General features: G+C 42.8%; 2 protein-coding genes and 1 long non-coding RNA gene across 18 annotated transcripts in view; 2 read left to right on the top strand and 1 right to left on the bottom strand.

Moving 5' to 3' along the window:
- Positions 1-6,289, top strand: part of syngap1b (synaptic Ras GTPase activating protein 1b) — a 73,776-nt gene extending 67,487 nt beyond the window's left edge. For 11 of the 16 annotated variants that reach the window (XM_077527233.1, XM_077527234.1, XM_077527243.1 and 8 more), the window contains one exon: positions 3,937-6,289. In XM_077527233.1, coding sequence (XP_077383359.1) covers positions 3,937-4,060 — 124 coding nt within the window. In that variant the 3' untranslated portion in view covers positions 4,061-6,289. Of the gene's footprint in view, positions 1-1,202 lie in introns of all 16 variants that reach the window. The other 5 variants (XM_077527238.1, XM_077527239.1, XM_077527237.1 and 2 more) reach the window with 2 other exon arrangements.
- A 122-nt stretch (positions 6,290-6,411) lies between these two features.
- Positions 6,412-8,766, bottom strand: LOC144022449 (uncharacterized). Its single transcript, XR_013284328.1, has 2 exons — positions 8,067-8,766; positions 6,412-6,869 (listed from the first exon to the last, which is right to left on the bottom strand). It is a non-coding gene; the product is annotated as an uncharacterized LOC144022449 (long non-coding RNA).
- Positions 8,306-23,032, top strand: smg5 (SMG5 nonsense mediated mRNA decay factor). The gene is given in 23 exon segments (XM_077527251.1): positions 8,306-8,759; positions 9,950-10,048; positions 10,152-10,275; positions 10,909-11,065; positions 11,759-11,848; positions 12,290-12,379; positions 12,702-12,780; positions 12,865-12,990; positions 13,693-13,761; positions 13,902-14,152; positions 15,032-15,144; positions 15,146-15,170; positions 15,875-16,681; positions 17,234-17,397; positions 17,482-17,557; positions 17,656-17,834; positions 17,945-18,106; positions 18,572-18,631; positions 18,714-18,873; positions 19,282-19,372; positions 19,790-19,864; positions 20,726-20,861; positions 21,249-23,032. Coding segments are annotated over 23 exon segments (3,282 nt in total). The 5' UTR covers positions 8,306-8,694; the 3' UTR covers positions 21,333-23,032.
- The last annotated feature ends 122 nt before the right edge of the window (positions 23,033-23,154 follow it).

Below are 23,154 nucleotides of genomic sequence, written 5' to 3' on the forward strand. Positions count from 1 at the left end.
CCCTCGCAAATGTTGCAAAAAGAAGTCATGTCACCGCAACAGGAAACAGGCGAGCGGACTTGCAAGTGGAACTGCAGCTTGATGATGTCATGCTTTCAAAAGCATCGCAGAAATTACACCCTCAAACGATCATGTCATCAACCTGACGGGGGAAGGGTGCGGATTTGATTACAACTATACACAACAAGTAGACAAGAGACCATGTTGCGTAAAATTAAAATATATATATCCATCCATCCATTTTCTTGACCGCTTATTCCTCACAAGGGTCGCAGGGGGTGCTGGAGCCTATCTCAGCCTGCTCTGGGCAGTAGTCGGGGAACACCCTGGACTGGTTGCCAGCCAATCGCAGGCCACACAGAGACGAAAAACCATCCACACTCACAAACACACCTAGGGACAATTCGGAGCGATGCATATATATATATATATATATATATATATATATATATATATATATATATATATATAAAGATTTTAAAAAAAACTTGCTTTTGACTGTGAGCTTACATGCTATAAGTTATGCATTATGTAATATAAGGCAATCTATGTTCTAATGTTGGTCACATGACTGTAATGTGAAAATACCAGGTTGAATACGCTGCTGCGTTATTGGGAGGCTTTTATTTTATTTTATTTTTTATTTTATTTCTTGCTGTTTACTAAAACGATTTTGCTAAAAAAAAATATGAACATCTGGAAATGTCTTACATACAATAATTGAATGTATCACAAATTAGTTTGTTATCAAAATTAAAAATGGTACTTTTATAATGCAAAAAAACCCCCAAAAAACGAATTCTACAATTGTTTTAAAAAAATATTTGAATAATGGTTACAGTTGAAGTTGTTTGTTTGGTTATGCGTGTTTCGTTTAGTTAAATTTTTTCCCTTACTCTAGTTGCGACGGTGTGTTGCTGTGGTTGTTGTTTCCCATCCATCCGCATTTGTAACTTCTTTCCTTCTCTCTCTCTCTCTCTTTCTTGCTGTCTCTTTTTTTCTCTCTCTCCGTCTCTCTCGTCGTGTCCGCTCGCTTCCAACTCCCCCCATCGATGGCCGTCCTCGCTCCCGTCTACTGCGCTTGCTCGCCCTCCCTCCCTCATCGGTCATTGAATGGCTTCTTCTTCTTCTACACGCCTCGCCCCCTGACCCGACCCCCCCCCCCCCCCCCCCACCCCGCCTTTTCTGTCTATCTGGCTTAGGAGACCCAGCTTTCCCCCTTGGGTTCAGCAGACCCCGGTGTGAAAAGCCAACAACAACAACACGGAGGACGCGTCCTCGCCACCGCCGCTTCCTCTTCTCACCAACGACCTCCCTAATCCGCCCAACGAGAGCTCCGTGGCGACCAGGCCACCTGGCACCGCCCCCTTTGGGGGTGACAGGGGGCGGGGGGGTTAGCTACAACTCTGACACAGACAGAGAGAGAGATGAAAAAGAGAGAGATGCTTTTCCTGTACACACGCACACACTCAAAGGGCTTTCTTCGACGTTTTTGCGCTCTTGCTGGACAAGACGGCGACACTCGCACGTGCACACTTTTTCCCTGCAGGAGGTCTCGCGCCTCTTAAGTGGTCCTCAGTGCCTTGGGCTTGGCCAGTAAGATCCCCCTGAGACCCCCCCCAACGGCTGACAGGCTTGGTTTTTTTCCCCCCTCACACAATTTTCTCTTCTCAATATCAGAACTCAAACTGGTGCTAAACAACAAATGGTGCAATGTGGCGTGTGCGTGCGTGCGTGTGCGTGACTGGCCCACTGTCCTCTGTTGTGTTGCTTTTTGTTTCATTCCGACGTGTCTTTGTGAATCCTGTTGTGTCAAATGTCGTGTTTGTCTTAATTTCTTTTCATTAAAATTAAATTAAATTATTTATAAATATATTAAAACAATTAAATATAAATATATATTTTTATATATGGACAATTTCATATAAATATTTCCTATTTAAAAAAGTGTAAAAAAAATATATATATATATATATTAATAAATTAATTAAATAAAAAAAAAAAAAAAAATGCAGTGCAAGCCCAAACCTTTAGTGGGCGCTAATCAGATTTTGATTTCACACCAACGTGGCGTCACCTCAACAGTGTGGTGAAAAGCCTCGAATAATTGATCAGCCCAACCTGAAAAAAAAAGTTCGTTGTCAATAAGCTGCCACAAGATGGTGCCAAAGCACTACTTTTATGCTCGGCAGTGCTCCAGTCTGACTAAACGAAGCTCCTCAACTAACCTCCTTGCCGACGAGATGGCAGAGTAGCACTACTTTTATGTTTGACAGTGCTAACAGCCAGACTAAATGAAGCTCCTCAGCTCAGTGCAACGGTTTTCCATGGCGTCTAAGCACTACCTTTATGCTAGACCGTGCTACGTGTCTCTCCAGACTCCAGCAAAGTTGTTTGTTGCCATGATTTGGGCAAAGCACTGCTTTTACACAAGATTTGACCTCACGAAGCTCCTCAACTCACCCAAACATTGCACCAAGATACCACAAGGTGGTGCCAAAAACACTACATTTATATGAGACACCTGAGCACCAAAACAGCCAGTCATGGAGGACGACAGGTTCATGTGTCAGTTTTTTTCATCTCTTTATCCTGTTTAATGTGTTTGGAAAAATTCCCACATTTTTTTGTTTTTGTCACCGACTCCAAATGGGCTTTAACGACCAACAAAAACCAGGAGGTTTCAATGTTTTTTTTTGGTTTTTTTGTTTTTTTTTGTCTCGTTCCGAACATGTTCCATGTTGGTCTTGTCGTCAACCTGTTGTTTGTAGCTTCACACTCTAGGGGGCGCTCTGGCTAAATAGGGGGTGGGCGCAGGGTTGACCCAATGTGGGTTGTCCAATCCGGTGAACAATCGACAATTAATCACGATTAACCATCAAGATCCGATTTGGATTATTTGAGGAATATTTCAAGATCAAACAGTCACAACTACTTTTTGTTGACTTAGTTTCAAATGTACGACCCCGCCCCCAAATTTGAGTTCTTGGGCGAGCAGCACCCAAGACTCCAACCACAATCGGTCAAAGCAGCCAGTAAATCGGAAGATGTGAGTGAAAAGAAACTCCTCCATTTGGAGTCAGGTAAGCAAGCCTTAGAAAGTTCGATTTTATTTTTTAGGGTGGGAAGGATGCTTCATGGAATGTAGAGAAAGAATGATATGTTTTTTTTCAGGGACGATATTTCGATTATTAATAGTCAAGAAACCGATATTTGAAGCCGATATTCATTTTCAGTAAGGGGGGTGGAATATTGGCGTCAAATTTTGTGCCAATGTTGACTCTGTTGTAATGTCTTAAAGCATGTTTATTGAACAATTTTTCAGACTTTTCTAAATGTACAGTAGAATGTTTTTTTGTTTGTTTGTTTGTTTTTTTTATCTTAAAAAAATTGACATCCTTTTAAATTTCTAACAAAACGTTCAGGGAGCTCCCAAAAAATACATTAAAAAATATATACAATAGCTATCTATAATTTTCTATAATAAATATTTTTTTCGCCAAAATTTAAAAATACTTCAAATCTTAATCGTTCACATTTCTTTGTTTTAATGCCGAACCCCCCAAAAAATAAAATAAAATAATTAATTACATTTCCTATGATTATTTAGAAATGAATTAATTTATTTATTTCTCTATTTAATAATTTCATGGTCACTGTGTTGTGTGCGGTGTTTCGTGAATTTATTTCATCTGTCAAACTGGCCCATCAAAGTTTGGTGGGCGGGTCCTAACACCTGATTGATTGGTCACCCTGCTCAACAAGTCAAGGCAAATACATTTCAGAGTAATCAATTGATGCACATATATATATATCAGCCGTCAGATTCTTAAAAAGGCCGATATACCGATATTCGTCAAAATGCCCAATATCGGCGGTCTATCGCTAATGTACTGACCCCTCCCCCTCCCCCCCCTCCTTTGTTTGTTTGTTTAGCCACTCGCAAAGCTTCATGGAGGACAGTGTGGAAGCTAACTGGCTGATGCGCCAGCAGCAGCGCCACGCGGCGGGCTGGCGCGGTCTAATGTCGCGCGCGCTTTCCCGCGACGCCGTTGGTTGACAAAGGGAGAACGCGGGCCGCTGGTCCCGGTCTGTGTGCTCTTGGGACGCTCCCGAACCCCAACGGACCATGTGAGGAAACTGCGGTGGCAGGCGGGGGTCCTCGCGGTGCGTCCTTTTTTTTTTTTTTTTTTTTTTTTTTTTTTTCTTGTTTGGGAGGACAGGACATTTGTGCATGACTATGCAGGACAAAGATGGAAGGTGAGGTAGAGAAGGTGCATTGTGGGTATTGTATTTCCAAGGTGCTTGACCTCTCTTAACCCCTCCTGTTATCTTGCGGGTCAAATGTGGGTCAGTTTGAAAGTTGGACAAATAGCACTCGTATTGAGTCAGCAAAATGGCCGCTTGAAACCAAAATGGCGGACTCTGTTCAAATTGGGGCATGTGTCCTTGAGACTTTTTGGTGCGTTTCGTTACGATCGACACGTCCACCAAATTTTGTGTTTGTCGGCTCATTTTTCATGGACTTTGTCCCCAAAATGTCTGTTTTCAAAATGGACGCCTGGCTTGGGTCCTTGAAAGTTTTTTTTATTTTTTTTATTTTTATTTTTTGTGTGTGTGTGTTCGGATAGACATGTTCACCTATTTATTTATTTATTTATTTATTTATTTATTTATTTATTTGTAGCTGTTCATGCAGACTGAGTGCGATTTGGTGGGTTGTGATCAGGACCTAAAAATAGATGCAATAATTGGAAAGTTGTTTTATTTTTTTGGAATGAAACGCTTGGTTGTCAACAATTTCAAATGTGACCTTTTGTGACCTTTCTGACACGTTTGTCTCCAATTTGACCCGGCGGGAACATAACAGGAGGGTTCAAGCTGATTTTTTTTTTTTTTTAAAGCATTTATTATGAATATTATTATTATTATCGCTCTCTTTTTGATCTCTCTCTCTCTCTCTCGCTCACTTGTAGTCTTTTTAAATTATCATTCAACTGACTTTTCGGACACTTTTATACTTGTAACTAGTACTCCAACTACTCACAACGACTAACTTGTCGAAGGACTCGCCATCGGAAATCTTCCAGAAAGTTTCTTTTATCGATTGAGCTCTTTTTTTTTTTTTCCTTCATCTTTTTTTCTTACGGAGACAATCTTGCCCACATGACCGCCATAATTTGCACACGACGCCGTCGCCATGGAGCTCTCTGTTTACAAACAAGAGGATTTTCTTTTTTTTTTCTTTTTTTTTATTATACTCGACGTCGATGAACTTTGGACGTCTTTCCTGGCGGGGAAATTAATTGAGACGCTCCCGGACTGCAAAGGAGAGATTTTTTTTTTTTCTTTCTCTCTCAACGAGCGTGAAATATGAAATATTCCTGAGCCGGAATGAATGTGCGTGTATGTGTACGATATCTGCAGTTATATGCGATGTATATGTTTGTTTGTAATAACACGCAGAGTGTACAGTTATTTTTCTCCCCCCGTCTGAACTCTCGCCAACGTTTTTTCGTCTCTTTCTACTGATTGAGGTCGTCAAAACAAAACAAAACAAAACTGGTGCGTCCTTTGCGACGACACTTTTTTTTCTAGCGTTTTTCGGGGGGCGATTGTAAATACGAGCAGGCGATTGGATTTTTGTTTTTTTTTTGTCCATAATCAGCTGTGGCTTCCACTTTGATTGGTTGCGGGTTGTCGTTCAGAGATCTATATTTATTCCGACAACCCCCCGTTGTATGATATTTACGCGTTATTTTTCATTTTTGGCTTTTATTTTTCATGATACTAAGTGTGCCTCCCTCTTCTCTTGTACTCGATTATTTACTCATTCCCCACTCCCTCCTCCCTCTTGACAAGCCATATAACCTTTCCCTGCCCTCCAACTCTAAACAAACTCCGCCCCCTCTCGTTTTTTGTTTTGTTTTGGTGGACAGAACGAATATTTTTTGGTGTATATTATTGGAAGAGTGCTGTGGAAGAGTGCTGTACATGAATGTGGGTGTTCTGATGATTTCCTTATTGCTGTCATAAACAATAATAACAATAATACGAATAATATTGATGATAATATTTGGGTTTTGTTGATTGATGGGGTCGGCGCACGTGCGGTTGATGACGACGACGTCGTGATCCTTCTGATTTTCTTCGTTGTTTCTTTTTTTTTTTTTTTTTTTTTTTCTTGTTTTCTTTTGAATACACCGGAAATTTATATTTTTCGGGCCGGGTGAATCTGGAGATAGACATGAAATAAATTCATTAACAAATTATTAAATTCTTAACCTAGTGTGCTTTTGTGCCCTCTTGATTTTTTTTGTTGTGTTTTGAATTATTCATGACAATTAAAAACAAACAAACAAAAAAAAGTTTAAAAAAAACAAAACAGAAAAGGATTGGATCAAAGTGATCTTAAATAAATGAAAATTTGTGTTTTTATTCAATGTAAATAAACTGAAGAATTTTTTTTTATTTGAAATTTGTCCGATGGATTATTGAGTTTTCGTACTAGAGAAGAAAACGTGTTCTAAAATATCACATGCAACTGATTGACTTTGTTGAAAATTGACATGTTGGCAAATTAGGGGATGGGTCGCCCTCCATGCGAACGCTGAAGGTTGTCGGCGCAGGTGTTCCTGTCACCACGTTGACTGATGGGTCGTCTTGACGAGCTTCACGCCAGCAGCCGCGAGGATGTCGACAATTGGACTTGTCAATCAAACAGGGCAGATTGGTGACGATGACGTCGTGACTTCCACTTCCTTCCTTCCACACATGATGAAGCGTCTTCATTTGGATCATCAAGTTGAGCGATTGAATCTTTCCAGGCCGCGTCCAGATGGCGGCCAAACACACCTGAAAGTTTCCATCTGGGGGAGAAAAAAACAACAACAATCTGAAAGTCATTCCCAGAAGGTTGGATGATTTTCATATTCTCATACAATATTCATGTGCAACATGGACGCCTTCACATGGACTGTATTGATCAAATCTGGAGGAATTTGCCCCAAAATATCTTTGACCATTTATGACTGAAATGTTTTCTAATTGGTTGATTAACACCTGGGCTCTTCACAGTGGGTTACTCCTGCAAGCATCTGGCCAAAGGTTTTCACATTGGATCAGGGTTCGAATTTCCCCGCCCTCTGTCTGCGGCCGTGGCGTCATGTGCGCGTTATATACGTGAGAAGGGAGTGTGCGGTTTCATTTTTTGGCCACACGTGGCAGTAGCGAGTCGAAATTCACATTTCTGCATGAAGCAACATTAAAGGATACTTGACTTATTTAGCCCATTATAGCACTAAAAAGTGAATATTTTGTCTAAAATGAATTTGATACTTTAATTATTTTTCAGATAGAATTAGTACCTTTAAAAAGACATTTTGCAACTTGCTGTCGACTGAAAATGACATCACAAGGGCTCAAGTAACAAATCACAGTACACCTGTTTTCTAGGCTGAGCTGTGACTGGTTACTTGCCCATTCCTATAAAAAATAAATAAACAAATAAATACAATGAAGCGGTACATTACAGATTTATTCTTAACTGATAATCTGCTGTTGTAAAGATTTTATTTAAAAAAATGCTGGAAATGATCAAGTGAAAACCAGCGGTGGCTCATCAGTAGACGGTGCGAGGGCACTGCCAATTGAGTCACTTTAAAAGGAACAAACATGATAAAGTATTGTAATAAAAATACTTCATATGTATAAGGTATTGTTTTTAGATCAGGAATGAAAATAGCATACAGTTATTGATGGGTAAAATTGATTTGTTTATCTCTGATGTTTCGAAGGATAACTTCCGGTTTGGTTGCTTAAAAGCCGACGCCATTTCCTGTCCAGCTTCACCCGATGCGTTTGATAGGCGTACTTACATAAAAGACAATAATGAAAATAAATATATCATGATGAATAGTTTACAGCGCCCCAAAAAAACCTCCATCTCCAACTCCTGGTTCAAATTGATCTTTCTTTAACGCAAACTTCGCATCTTAAAACGAGAAATGTCTGACGTTACAGGGCGATATTGAACTGCCTTTTGTGCAAAGCAGATTTCCTCTTACCTGGCAACCCGCCAATGTCATCTGACGGGTTTTCGTTGCACTTGGTGAAGGCTTTCAAAAGCAAAATTGTTACAGAAAAACCCCACTTAATAGAATGAACTCATAGTGACAGGAAATAAACGTATTAAACTTCACATGCTTCTTCCCCCGTCAAGTTTCCTCGCCGGTCCCTGTATTTTATTGCGGATTTAAAGCATTCCTATCTGGCAACCCGCCGTTGTAACCTCGCGCGTTCTCTGGAATCTCGCGATAAGTAAGAGGCACTTCCTGTTCGGGAAGAATGGCTACCCTGGTCGCACTGGCCAGAACGGAGCTCGGCACGAGAGGCACGCCAGGCCGTCGCAGCTGACCGGGACGAGCCTCCATCACGGGTCGCCCCTCTCACCCGTTGCCCGGAACGGATGGGGTAGAGGGGGTGGCCGACAGGAAAGCCAATCGATTCGGCGAGAGAGACGAGCGAACCAGACACCTCGGAGGTTAATCGAGCTAGCCGGCTAACAACACGGTTGTCACAACCGGCGAGAGAGCGGGACGAACGAACGAACGAACGAACCCCGGGGCAGCCGACGGCAAGTGCGCGACCAACGGGGCCTTTTCCCACCCAACGGTCGCTGACTCCAAAGTGGACATGAGCGGACCTGGACAGGACAGCGAACCGGAGGCGAAAGTCCTTCTCATCAAGCGCTTGTACAGGTAACAATAATGAGGCCGGCCGCGCTAACTAACGTGCTAATAATTGCAACCTTGTTGCGCTCGCCTATTAAAAAGGCGACATTTCGTTTGTTGCGTTTATTGCGAATAAGCGGCTCTTTCTTGATGTGTGCGCAATGTCAACAAGATCGGTTGGTCTCCACCAGACCAACATTCTATCTTGACACATCACATTCTAAAGACCATTCCAGGGAAACAAGCGTCATTTATTTTGAAGTTATGACTTTTTAAACCGAATGAAAATGCACCGATTTCGGGCCAACGTCTTAATACTAAGACAGTGATGGAACATCATTTGAAATGCCTGGCACAGTTCATTTGTTTGGACACAAGCATTACATGACAACAAAATCAGTTGACAAGAGTTTGAAGTGCTAATTATAATAGCTAGTAAAAAACATTCCATGGTTTTCTCGAGGAAACAAAATTGAAGTACTATATGAGTATTAAAATGTCCCAACATTTGTAGCTATATTTATTTGAACTCAATAAAATCTGGGGCAGCAACATCCCAGCGTCAGCAATGACAAATTTATGCAAAATGAGATGTATCTAATTTGGGGTTTTCGTCAGGGTTCAAAAGATGTTCGCAGACAGTGAAAACTTGTATGTATATGTTTGAAAATGTATTTGCAACAAGTCAAACACGAAATTCGCTGCATTCGCTTACTCGGTAAGATTTCCAGCTTTTATCGGACTTCAGATTAGTAAAAAAATGCCCATATTTGTCAACATGCCAAATTATCGGCACCGATAATCGGCCCAGCCGATAATCGGTCATATCCCTTTTATTTGTTCATTTAAATACTCTCAAATTCTATGCCCTTGTCAAATTTAAAACAGTTCAAATAATGTACAAAGTATACAATATCCAACTTTGCCACAGTATTCAGAAGTGATTCCAAATCAAAGAGGGCTGTTGCTATGGGTTACAGGGCTGACAAGGGTTACACAGCCAATCAGGTGCCTATGTGTAAGGAAGTGCAAACTAGTGACACGCATGCGAAGTCTACACGAAATCTTTTGCATAGCAGCTCGTTCGACCACCACGTCGATCGATCGAGGCACTTGTAATATTGTGAATAACGTGACAACCGGAGCAAATGACGTCTTCCTTTTTCCCGCCTCCTGCGGGAAAAAAAAAAATAAAAAAAAATACGATTCCTCTTCAGGGCGGTGGTGGAGTCGGTGCACAAGCTGGACGTGATCGTCGGCAGCAAAGCATCGTATAGGGAGGTCTTCAAACCTGAGAACATCAGCCTGCGCAACAAGTACGTTGTTTCTGACCCCCCCACGACGAACGTCATATTCGTAAAGAAACGTTATCTATCCCCCCCCCCCCCCCCCCCCCCCCCCCCTTGCCATGGTACTCAGGCTGAGGGAGCTGTGCGTCAAACTGATGTTCCTGCACCCTGTGGACTACGGCCGCAAGGCCGAGGAACTGCTGTGGAGAAAAGTTTACTATGAAGTCATCCAGGTCATCAAGACCAACAAGAAGGTAAAAAAAAAAGAAAAGAAAAAAAGTGTGTGAAACTTGTTTTGATTCGGAAGACATTTTCACATCGACTTGAAAAATTTTTCCAATACCTTTTTTGCTTTGCCAAAAGTTTGAATTTCCGAGATAAAAGCAGGTTTATTAAATGGAATCGATAGTGTGTATAATTGTAATGAGTAGGGGTGTGAATTGCCTCGTACCCGGTGATTCCACCTGCATCACGATTCATAGGTCACGATTCAATTCGATGCCGATTAATCCCGATACAATTCTATCGAGTATTGCGATTTTTTTCCTTTTTTTTCCTTTTATTTATTTATTTATTTATTTATTTTATTTAAAAAATGCTAATTGGTAAACGTGCACATGTACACTAAAATTCTAATGAAAATTAGATTTTCATGCGATTGAACGATTTGATACCGATTAATCCCAATACAAATCTGTCGAATTGCAATTTATTTATTTTTTTTTACGGTAATTATCACAATATTGTGGTGATACAAAATAAAAAAGTCACAATATTGTGCTTTTGTACAATACAGCAATGAAAAATATAAAAATATTATAAATGTTTTTGGTCCCACCCAGTACGCGTTTTTTGTGATGCGCGCTCGTGTGTGTGTCTCTCCTCAGCACATCCACAGCCGCAGCGTCCTGGAGTGCGCCTACCGTACGCACCTGATCGCCGGCGTGGGCTTCTACCAGCACCTGCTGCTCTACGTCCAGTCGCACTACCAGCTGGAGCTGCAGGACTGCATCGACTGGACGCACGTCACCGACCCGCTCATCGGTCAGCAAACGCGCGCAAACGCTTCCGAAAGGTCAAATCCAGTTGACCTGTGAAGCTTAAAAAAGATGTTTCCAACGAACGGTGTCTGTCACGTCGATACACCACATTGCATTCCACAAATAGAAAAAAAATATATATACTTTTGCTTTATAACAAGTACTATTAAATAACATACAAACATACTTTTAATGGAATAAAATCACCGTAAATGGAAAAAAACAAATGATGAATAAAAAAGCATTCATAAAAATCAGACCAAAACATATATAATACATGGAAAAATATATATACGTTGCTGTATAATAAGTAAATAAAAAAAAAACATACTTTTAACTCTTTTACTGCCACCAGTTATCAAAGAAAAACTTTGATATGACAGAGGCTTTGATCTTCTGGCCATAGTTTAGAGCGTTTTAGATTCCACGTTATTTAACGTTTATGGCAATATACGTGGTGATTTTATTGATCGTTATTAAACGTTTTTGGCAGTCAAAGAGTTAATGGAAACAAATGAATGTAAATGGAAAAAAAAACAAATGATAAAGGAATAAGCAACTTAGCTATGAAACTTAGCTATGTTCTAATGAGAATTGCTGCAAAACAGATATAGAGTCAAAATGGCCGCCAGTCAATGAGTTAATCACAACAAATCCTGTCGGCTAAGTTGACGTTTTCATGTTGCCCCCCCCGCAGGCCGCAAGAAGGCGGTGTCGGCCTCCCCCAAGGAAATGGAGTGGGCGCAGATGGCCTGTCACCGCTGCCTGGTCTACCTCGGCGATCTGGGTGGGTACCGCTGGAAAATAACCACGTCCGTCCATCCGTGGTTTTCACGTACTCACATTCACACCAAGGGCAAATTTTGAGTCGATATTAACTCATTCACTGCCATTGACGGAAAAAGTCGTCAATGTCAAAGCTTTTGCTGGACTGGCAGTGAATGTGTTAAGTTGATATTGAAATTTTACTAACCCCCCCCCCCCCCCAATTTGGAAATGCAATTGTTATAAAATGCTTGGTAGTTGGTGGGACTCCTTTGCTAGCCAAAACAGCAACAGCACATAAACAGTCTCTTGAATAAATGAAAAATCTGAAGTCTGAGTTGCGTCAGCTCTTCTCATTCCTCCCTCATAATTATTTTTTTTGTGTCACTTTCATTTGTAAAGTTGTTGAAATAACAGCATCATTATTTCCGAACGCAAAGTAATCGGCGATGTCCCTCTCCAGCGCGCTACCAGAACGAGCTCGCCGGCGTGGAGGCGGAGCATCTGGCTGAGAGATTCTACCATCAGGCCTTGTCCGTCATGCCGCACGTTGGTGAGTGCGCTCATGTCTTGAGGGGCATCCTCAGTTTGCTTCACTGTTTGAATGCTTATTTAAAAAAAATATAAAAAAAAAAAAAAAAGCCACGGCAGGGTTATTCTAGTTTTGGTATAAGCTAAGCGCATCTCAAATTCAAGGTGCATTATGGGTAGTGTTGTGCAAGTGAGTGGGATGAATATTTACTTTGCAATAAAGAGTGTGCGTCCCTAAATGTAATACTTGGGCTGCTATAAATTTCAAGTCCAGTGTTGAAATTTGCCCCAGTTTGTGAGTTGACCCGGTTTTCCTCGTCCTCGTCCTCGTCTTCGTCCTCCAGGCATGCCTTTCAATCAGCTGGGGACGCTGGCCGGAAGCAAGTTCTACAACGTGGAAGCCACCTACTACTACCTGCGCTGGTGAGTCACGCTCGACAACGCGTCGCCTCGCGTCCTTATTGACGGAAAGCTCTAAAATCCCGCCCTTCAAAAAAAAAAAAAAAGTATCCAATCAGAGAGCCCCTTCGAGGGCGCGTACGGCAACCTGAAGCGTCTGTTCGACAAAGCGGCCAAGATGTACCAGCAGGTGAAGAAGCAGGAGATGAAGAAGCTGTCGCCGTCTCGACAGAGGTGAGGACGATCGCGTTCACGTTTCATGTGGTCCTTTAAGGGGCGTGGCCTAGTGAGGGGGACATGAGATGACGGGAATCGGTGGAGCTGGCCTCTTGTTTCAGTATGAATTTTTTTTTACAGTTTTATTATTATTCTTATTATTATTATTAACATCATCATAATCATTGAATTCAGTTTACGGCTAAACGATTATGGAAAATCTTTTTTTTTTTTTTGTTTTTTTTTTTTTTCCTCCAAAAAAAAATACGATTGCAATTTTTTTTTTTTTCCCAAGGTCCTTTTCAATGATTTTTTTTTTTTTTATATATTGCAGTATCTTAAGATAAAGGCAAATGAAGCCTTTTTAATATCATTTTTTTTCCCCTACTAGTTACAATTCGGGTTGATTTCAATTTGTGCAGTTCTAGCACCCTTTGGTGGTTTAGTACAGTTTAATTTTCTTAAGGCATATTTTGGCCCTTCTATTGTTCAAATCCAAGCTAATGGTCAGATGAAGGCGAACCTAATATTCTTGTGAACCGATATGTGTAGGAACTCAGTGTGCGCGTAGGTGTCTCAATATTTTTTTATAAATATTATAGTTATGTATTTTATATATAATATTTTGATATTTTTTGTTGCTGCAATGGAGAAAAGCACAGTATTGTTTGTTTTTGTTTGTTTGTTTTTGTTTAATGCTCATAATTGCCTTTTCCGCAGATCCAGAGACATCAAGCGTCTCCTGGTGAGCTTCATGTACCTGCAGAGTCTGCTGCAGCCCAAAAACAGGTGAGACGTGACGCATGGACTGAAACGCCCCCCCCCCAAAAAAAAAAAAGCCCATAAAAAGGTGATCGCATTTTTCGATTTGGCTTCTCTGTTGTCCTAGCGAATTAGTTTGGCGACTAAAAGTTTGTCCCTCCCTCCAGCCTGATGGAGTCCGAGTTGACCTCGCTGTGCCAGTCGGTGCTGGAGGACTTCAACCTGGTCCTCTTCTACCTGCCATCGGCGCCATCGTCGCACGGCCACAACGCCGCCGCCGCCGCAGGCCACTCCCTCAGCGAGGAGGATGAGGAGCAGCAGCACGCCGCCGACGGCTCGTGCGCCGCGCTGCCCGACGCGCTGGTCTTCAAGATGGTGGTGACGTGCCTGATGGTGGTGCACAGCCTGAAAAGAGGAGGTGGGGCCAATCAAAGGGAAATTCAAAACAGATACTCTCGCATTCAGAGATGGGAAGCAATTATTTCCAGCTTACTTTGGAAAACAATCATCGACATTTTAGTTGTTTTTCTGCAACAAACCATTCACCAAATCATAATGAATTTGTTTCTGCTTTTTATGCATGACCAATTTTATTTATTTATTTATTTTTTAAATATATATTATTTGAAGTAAAATGAGTTTTTTTTTGTTTTTTTGTTGTTGTTTTTTTTTGGACTCATGGATTATTACTGTTATTAAAATAATGGTTAGTTGCAGCTTCCTGTGAAGTATTAGCAAATTATTATTATTATTATTATTATTATTATTATTATCAAACTTATAGTGAATACTTGTATGAAGCTGAGAATATTCACTTTTTAAACAAAATGTAAATAATAATATTCAAACAAGAAACAAATTGCAAGCGTAAAGCACATTAGAAAAAAAAATCAGTATGTACTGTATTTAGCATTTGTGTACATACTTGTGACTTTAAAAGGGATACTCGACTCATGAAGCCAATTTCAGCAGTAAAAAGTGAATATTTTGTCTATAATTAATGTAGTAACTTATTTACTTATTTTTCATGTACAATTAATACCTTTAAAATGTGGGGGGGGGGGGGGGGGGGGGGGGGGGGGTTTCCGACTTGCTGTTGACTGGTGACCTGTGCTAACGACCAATCATGGCTCAGTTTACTGACCAAACCCAGTAAACAGGTGAGCCAATGACTGACCGTTACCTACTTCCTAAGTACAGGTGATGTCATCATTAGTCAACAGCAAGTGGAAAAATTACTTTTTTAAAATGGCCGACAAAAGGAACACTAGTGCATATGTGACGACGTGTGTTGCAGGCTCCAAGCAGTACAGCGCGTCCATCGCCTTTACGCTGGCTCTCTTCTCCCACCTGGTGAACCACGTCAACATTCGGCTGCAGGCCGAACTGGAGGAGGCGGAGAGCCAGGTGCACCTCGCTCGACACGGACGCCGCAGGTGAGAGCGTCGACGGGATGAGTGGAAATCACAAATTTGAAGTTTATTTTGTTCACACGAAAGCCCGTTTCGATGTGTCCGCACGAGTTTGTTACCGTTTGGGCAGTTCGTCCACACGGTGGCGCCATTTCGGAGCTTGAAACGGATAACTTTTGAAAGTGGGCTCCGGAATGGAAATATTTCAAAATGCGCCTTGTACATTCCAATATACAGGAGAGATACTACTACTCCGATGATGACATCATTCTCGCGTGACTGCGCCCAAACCGCCAGTCTGTCAACAACAATGGCGGATAGCCGTTTTGTTTGAGGAACGAAGCCGGCTTTGCTTCCGTGTAAACAAGGCCTTATGCTGCATTCGAGGATGGCGGGAAGTTCGGATTTATCCGAATTGGTTTTTCCCAATTCCGATCTGAAAGCATTCGAAGCGAAAGTAAACAACCAAAATGGTGGATAATGGTAAATTGTTTTTTATTTTTGGTTCTTAAAACACATTTTGACCTCCAGCATTTCCGAGTTAAACGGGGCTTTCTCGTACTCACTTCCTGGTTTGAACTCGGAAACATCCCGCTTCCGATCATCCTTGAATGCAGCGTTAGTCAAGGTAGCAGTTTTACAGAATGACCTCTCTGGAGGAAAGAACGTCTTAAGATGCTCTTCTGTTCCCAAAGTCATCCAATCGAGTGTCTTCCATTTTCATCTAGACGACCCGGACTTGAAGGACGCAGGCGAGCGTCCGCTGCAGAACGGCTCCCTGGAGCGCGAGGACGAGGACGACGAAGAGGACGCCGGCACGAAGGAAGAGCGCAAGTCGGAGCAGAAGCAACAGCCGAAGAAGAAGTACTCCCGCCTGTCGCGCATGCGCCGACGCCGCAAGGACCGCGGCGGCGGCGGTGGCGGCGAGGACGAGAGTGACCTGAGCGAGGGCTTCCAGAGCGAAGACGACGACGAAGACGAGGAGGACGACGACGAGGCACCCGCCGTCAGACAGCGACCCGCTTCTGCCGGTTGCCCCTCGCCAGCCGCGCCGCCCGATCCGGCCACCCGCCGGAAGGAAGGATGCTGGGGGAGTGGCTCCGAAGAGGAGGAAGAGGAAGGCGGCACGGCTTTCGACGCGGAGACGGACTCGGACATGAACAGTCAGGAGTCCCGCTCGGACCTGGAGGACATGGCCGAAACGGAAGCCGGCGAGCACCGCCGGGCTCCGCGGCGGGACGGCGACGAGGAGGACGGCGGCCAAGTGGCCCCCGCCGTCGCCAATGGGCCCCTAGGGGCCAGCGAGGCCAGCATCAGCAGCAACCTCCAGGCCATGTCCTCGCAGCTGTTCCAGGCCAAGCGCTGCTTCCGCCTGGCGCCCACCTTCAGCAACGTGCTGCTCAGGCCTCAAGCCGCCTCCGCCCAGGCCCCTCCCACCGCCAACACCGCCGCCCCCTCGGAGGAGAGCCCCGCCGTTGCCTGTCAATCACCCTGCCATGTGAACCAGAGCGCCCCCAATGGGACCAATGAAAACGGTAATTTTTTTTTTTTTTTGGTCTGAGCTTTTTTTGTTTTTTTGTTTTTTGTTTTAATGCTCGAGCACACAGAAGGCTTTGATGCAGCCTCTCAACTGCAAAGAACGGTTGAAGAAATGGTAGTAATTAAACAAACGGCCAGCAGGTGGCAGCAGAGTATAAGAGATCAACCAGGGCCATGTTGCAACAAGCTTTCAGTTTTCACCAGGAATGTAAATAACCCGAGCTATATTTTAATGCTAATTGTTGTAAAACAGAAGCAGTTAGAAATATACCCCTTTTTTTTTTTTCCTTTTTTTTTTTTTTTTTTTTTTTTCCTGTCAAAAGAAGAGACTTTAATCTTTCTTTTGGTAGGTTCCATGTTTTGATAGCAATAGAACACAAAATTCTGTGGGCCTTGCAAAATCAGTCCAAATCCAGTAAAAACAGCTGGCAGCGAAGGGGGTTGCTTCACTCAAAATGGCTGCCAGAGAATGAGTTAAGTGTGGCCCCCGAGTGGCCATACATCCTCTTGCATGGTTGACCTGATGCGGGATCGATTTTGGGCCTTAGACTCTGACTCGGAAGGAAGCCAGCGGAGCGCCCCGTCGGTGCATAGCGAGAAGACGCTCCTGGAGAAGCTGGAGATTGTGACCAATCAGGGTTTGATCCAGGTGGTCAAGGTGTTCATCGACTGGCTCCGGACCAACACCGACATCATCCTCATGTGTGCGCAGGTGAGCGCGGCGATATTTATTTTTTCTCTCAGCCGAATCTTGGCGTGAATCCGCACCCACTCGACCTGTCGTCACTCGTTTTAGAGTTCACAGAGTCTGTGGAACCGCCTGTCGGTGCTCCTCAACCTGCTGCCAGATGGAAGCAAGATGCTTGAAGCTGGTGAGTCGGGGGGGCGGCTGTTATGTGTCTGCATACCCCCCAGAAAGCAGGTAGTTGCTCCCCCGTCCCTAACCACGACGATTGATTGTGCTCGGCAGAGGCCGACTTGAGCCCGGACGTGACGGGTCTGCTGGGCGAGTGCGAGCGTCCGGCCCTGCAACAGACGCTGCTGCTGCCCGAGGACGTGGCGCTGAGGCACCTGCCCGCCCTCGCCGTCGCCCACCGCCGACTCGACTTTGCCCGCCGCGGCGGCGCCGCCCTCAGCCCGCTGCAGGAGGTACGGGCAGGCGCAATGACACCTTACTGTAACGATCAATCGGAACATGTCAAACGTGAATATAAAGTTTCAAACGGTCTGTTGCAATATCCCCCCCCCCCCACCTGCAGTGCGTGGTGCGCGTGTGTTGCATTCGCAGTTTCGGCCACTTCCTGAGTAGTCTCCAGGGCAACGTGCTGCACTTCAACCCGGAGGCGGGCATCTTCACCAGCGTCAGCCAATCACAAGCCGACGACGACCTGCTGCAGCAAGCCAAAGCCCACTTCCGAATGGTGAGAGAGTGAGAGTGCGAGAGAGAGTGGGTGGGGGGGGGCAGGCCGTCGTGACCACTGATCTATATAAATGACTGGATAACTCATAGGCCAGGACTTTTTGAAGCCGCCATATTGCTCCTCCCAAGAAACGTTTGTCGCCATGCGATCCTATACATTTACAGTATGGAAAGTGGAGAGCGTTTGAGGCAGTACTTACTTGAAACGGCATTATTTATGCTGTTTTCAATTTATGAACGTAAACAAGAGGACTTCAGACATTTTACAACTTCCCTTGGGAGTGACAAGATGGCCGCCCTGTGACTTCAACAGCTTGCACTGGCATGTGTGGTCGATCGGCTATCCAGTCTTAAAATGTTCCAAACCTTTTCCAAAATGTCCCGTTTTGAAGATGTCTTTTCTTTTTCTTTTTTTTCTTTTCTTCTTTTTTTTTTTTTGTTGTTGTTGTTCCTTGTGTCGTCGTAGGCCGAAGAGGAGGCGCGCAGAAATCGCCTGATGCGAGATATGGCTCAGCTTCGACTCCAGGTTTGAGCTCCCGCCACAGCAATTCGTCGTCGTTGTCGTCGTCGTTTTCCTGCCACAAGTGTGTGCGTGTGTGCTGTGCCAGTTGGAGGTGTCGCAGCTGGAGGGCAGCCTCGAGCAGCCCAAGGCGCAGTCGTCCATGTCGCCCTACCTGGTGCCCGACGCCGCCGCCCTCTGCCAGCATCTGGGCCTCATCCGACATCTGGCGGCCAGCGGCTGCTTCATCGTCATCATCCCCAGAACAGGTCGGGGGAAAAAAAATATATATATTATAAATTAAATTCTGTAAATTGTTTGGTCCAAAATTAACTTGCATAATTTCAGTGTTCCTATTTTTTTAATTGGTCTTAATATTTTTAAATGCTTAAAATGTTCTTCTTTTGTACCAACTATATAATCGTGGTTTCAATTATTGCCAAAATAATCGTGATTTTTATTTTTTCCCATAATCGAGCATCCCTAGTTTGATAGTGCTAATTTATGAATTAAGGGTGGAAATTCTTTCTGAAACTCTAAATGCCAACACATGGTAAAATCCATACTGCGCAGGTTTTATAGATCAAAGTTAAACTCGCACAAAAACTACAAATATGCCCTTTATGAGGTAATATTGTGTTAACATGACTGTCATTGTGGCCCTTTGGCTGTTCCAGTGATCGACGGACTGGACCGGCTGAAGAAGGAAAATGCCGGCGCGCGAGACGGCATCCGCTTCCTGGAGTCAGAGTTTCGAAAAGGCAACAGGTACGCGTTAGTTGACTATTTCCAGCGCGATATACGATATTTCCATGAGAAAATGTTTTGCCCTTTCGGGCACCCTCAGCAAGCCTGAAAACGGCTTTGGATTTTCGGTAGCACAACAGTAGTTTCATGTGACAGGACACAAAAAAAGTGTCAAGGACTCGCAGCTAAAAGTGAACAGGAAGTCGACCATTTTGTCTGGAATTCAATTTCTGGTAAAAAAAAAAACAAAAACAAAAAAAAAACCTTATTGATTGATTGAATTATGTTTTATTTTATTATCTGCTGGAAATGTACATTTCCCAGAGGGAGCCATCCCAAAGGGATCAATAAAGTCAAGTCTAAGTCTATCTTGGGCCAGTAGTCTGCAACTTGACTTAGTGTCCTCATTTAACAATTAACAACTTGTTGGTGTTGCAGGTACATTCGCTGCCAGAAGGAGTCAGGCCGAAGTTTTGAAAGAGATAAACTCAAGCGGCAGGACCTCGACGCCTGGTATGTGCCATTATTATTATTGTTTGAAGGCTGTAAGCTTGCTAATGCTAAATTAGCATGCTAATGCTAAATTAGTATGCTAATTTTAATGCTATTGTAACATGTTAATGCTAATGTTAGCATGTTAATGCTGAGCTTGCATGCTAATGCTAATTTAGCATGCTAATGCGGAGCCAGCATGCTAATATTAATGCTAGCTTAGCATGTTAATGTTAAGTTAGCATGCTTATGTTATCTTAGTGTGCGAATGCTAGCTTAGCATGCTAATGTTAATGCTAGCTTAGCATGCTAATGCTAGCTTAGCATGGGTTTAGCAAATTAATGCTAATGCTACTTTAGCATGCTAATGTTACGTTAGCATGCTAAGGTTAAGTTAGCATGCTAATAAATTAGCATGCTAATAAATTAGCATGCTAATGCTATCTTAGCATGTTGATGTTAAGTTAGCATTCTAATGCTAAGTTAGCATGCTAATCTAATTTTAAGATGCTGTTAAGCTAATGCTAATGCTAAGCTAAGTTCCAATCTACTAATTTACATCATTTCAACGTGACATTCAAAACATTCAACTCTTTGATTTCACTTTAGGGATGATTTTAAGTCCAGCTACTTGATTCTTCAAACATTCTTCCATTTTGTACCTGATTCTTTAAACCTTACCCCATTTTTATTTTTCTGCTCTAATTTCCTCATTTCTTCACCGATTCACACCGTTCAAACTTTGAATTGTTCAGCTTTTTGCGGGTCATTCTGCGTCATTCCATGCCATTCAATATTGCATTCTCCAGTTATTATTTTTCAATGATGAAGCACACATAATGAAAGTGAGTGAGGCACCCCCCTTTTTTCTGTGTGTCTCAGGCATCTGTACAAGATGGTGGACAGTTGCCGCCAGCTGACCGTCTCCCAGAGCGCCGACGACGATACGGCGGGCATGGTCACGCTTCTCACCGGACATCCGCTTGATGAGCTTTGCGAACGCTCCGCAGCCATGAAGGTCAGGCGCCGCAAATTTATTATTATTTTTTTTCTTTTATAAAGTTAAGAGTTAAGTCATTTTTACATGTTTATAGATAGAACTTTTTTTCATTTGTTTTTCTTCATATACTTAAAAAAAAAAGTTATAACATTTTTACATGTTTATGGATAGAACTTTTTTTGCCAAATAAATTCTGTAATCATGAGTTTTTCTTGTTTTTTTTTTCCCCCAAAAATGTTAAATAATTGAAATAATTTGTATTTTTAAATATACCTTAAAAAAATTTTTTTTTTTTAAATCCTTTCCTCAAATGCTTGAATTGTTTTGTTTTTTGTGCCGTTCCTCAGCATCCATGTTGTTTGTTTGTTTCCCATGTGAATTTTATTTTATTTTTTTCTTCTCCAGTCTGCCGTGCAGGCGGCGATCTCGGCGGGCATGGAGCTGAAGAACATCGCCGACTTCTACCGGCAGTGGAAAGAGATGGGCTGAGGGCGGACCACAAAAAACCAAAAAGAAAACGCCGCTCATGTCGGATCGATCACAACTCACTCTCTCTCTCTTTTTTGCTCTCTCTCTTTATCTCTTTCTCTGCCACTCTTTTTGCTGTGTGTGTATCTGCGTCCCCCAAAAACAAATGTCAACATGAATCCGGAGTTGTTGAAGCTCTTACAGTCACGAAGGGAGTTGAAAGTCACCAAGGGGAAGAGGGCGACGGCGCCGCCCCCCTGGCGCTGCTTCCTTTTGGATGGCGAGAGTGGCGAAAAGCCCAAAACTCAAGTGGCTGGCTAGCTGGCGCTCCGCTTTCATCGCAAACCGGGAGCGCGGCATTTATGTTATGAGACGGGATACATACGCACGCACGCACGCACGCACACACAGACTTGAGTCAAAGTCATTTGGGTGTCGGTGATTTTCCCTCACGTTGTTTTTTTGGCAGAACGAGCGACTTTCCAATTCAGAGAGAGAAGAAAAAAAAATTGCAAAAAAAAGCAGCCGGCATCACGCTTGCCGTTGGCCCGAGGGAGGGCGGAGTCAAAAAAGACAAAAGAGTGCTTGGAAGGGTTGTTTGTTCAACAGGTACACTTCTCTTGTCTTTTTTTGTTTGTTTTGTTTTGTTTTGGTTTTTTTGGTGATTTTTTTTTTTGTGGCTTGCAATACTCACAAAATGTCCGTGACTTTCTTTGGCTTTGGGAGCAAATTTCCGGATGAAGCTAAAATACACGATAAAATCTCTTCAGGTCAACTTTTAATCCAAAACTTTTCAACGAGTTTTTTTTTTTCTCAACTTGCTGTTCAGAAGCAAAAAACAAAAAAAATATCACGATGAAAGGACGACTAAATGTCCTGATTGGTGGAATATGACGGCAAACGATTGACGAGGCTTCAAACCGGAAGTAGATGCAAAACTTTAGAGTTGAGCTTTTTTTCCAACTTGCTGTTCAGCAAACCAAAAAATAAAAAATCACGATGAAAGGAGCACTAAATGTCCTGATTGGTGGAATTTGTCCTGGTGAGACCAAGCCAGATGACGACAATTGACAAACGCGACGACGCTTCAAAAAGGAAGTAGATGCAAATTTCTCTTCAGAACATCTTCACAAAAGTGAGACATTTTTTTCCCCATAAGTTAGTCGTTTCAGAAATTGACAAAATAATTTTTAAAAAGGATCAAGTTGAGCTGACCTGTAGAGGTTTAAAACAATTTCGCTTCGTCCTCAAACTGCACTCAAATGGCCCCAAATTTTATTTTATTTTATTTATTTTTTTTGTATTACGGAAGCGTAGAGCTGCCAATATGTAGTAAGCGAGCATGTTCGAACATACTCGCCAGCCAGAAATGTTTACTCCACATTGGCAGCTCTACGCTTCCGTAGTTTTTGGAGTCATGTGGGTTTTTTGTTTTTCTTTAGTTTTTTGCTCAAAAAGGAAACAACAACCCTGTGATCAAGCTCATTTGGGTTTTTTTTTTTTTTTTTGTACCCAAACAAGAATGTGTAAGGGAAAGCCAGTTTATTTATCAAAGTGTCCAAAAAAGGAAAAACTGGAGGAATGTGGTTTGTGTAAAAGCGCCGAGAGAAGTTTGAAAAGTCTGTTTGTGTCCTCTCATACACGAATTGACAAACGGCATCCGTGTGCGCGTGTGGACATGCATTCAACAATAAAAACAAGCATCATTGAAAACTTTATAATCGACTTTTGTTTTTTTTTTCCTCGTCCATTTTAACGAGTTTGACAAATCACAACTTGGTTAGCAGAAGTTTTCTCTGACTGACCACAAGGGGGCGTGATGCACCATAAAATCCCCAAATTT

This window comes from Festucalex cinctus, chromosome 7 (genome assembly GCF_051991245.1).
Source record: "Festucalex cinctus isolate MCC-2025b chromosome 7, RoL_Fcin_1.0, whole genome shotgun sequence".
NCBI classification, from domain to species: domain Eukaryota; kingdom Metazoa; phylum Chordata; class Actinopteri; order Syngnathiformes; family Syngnathidae; genus Festucalex; species Festucalex cinctus.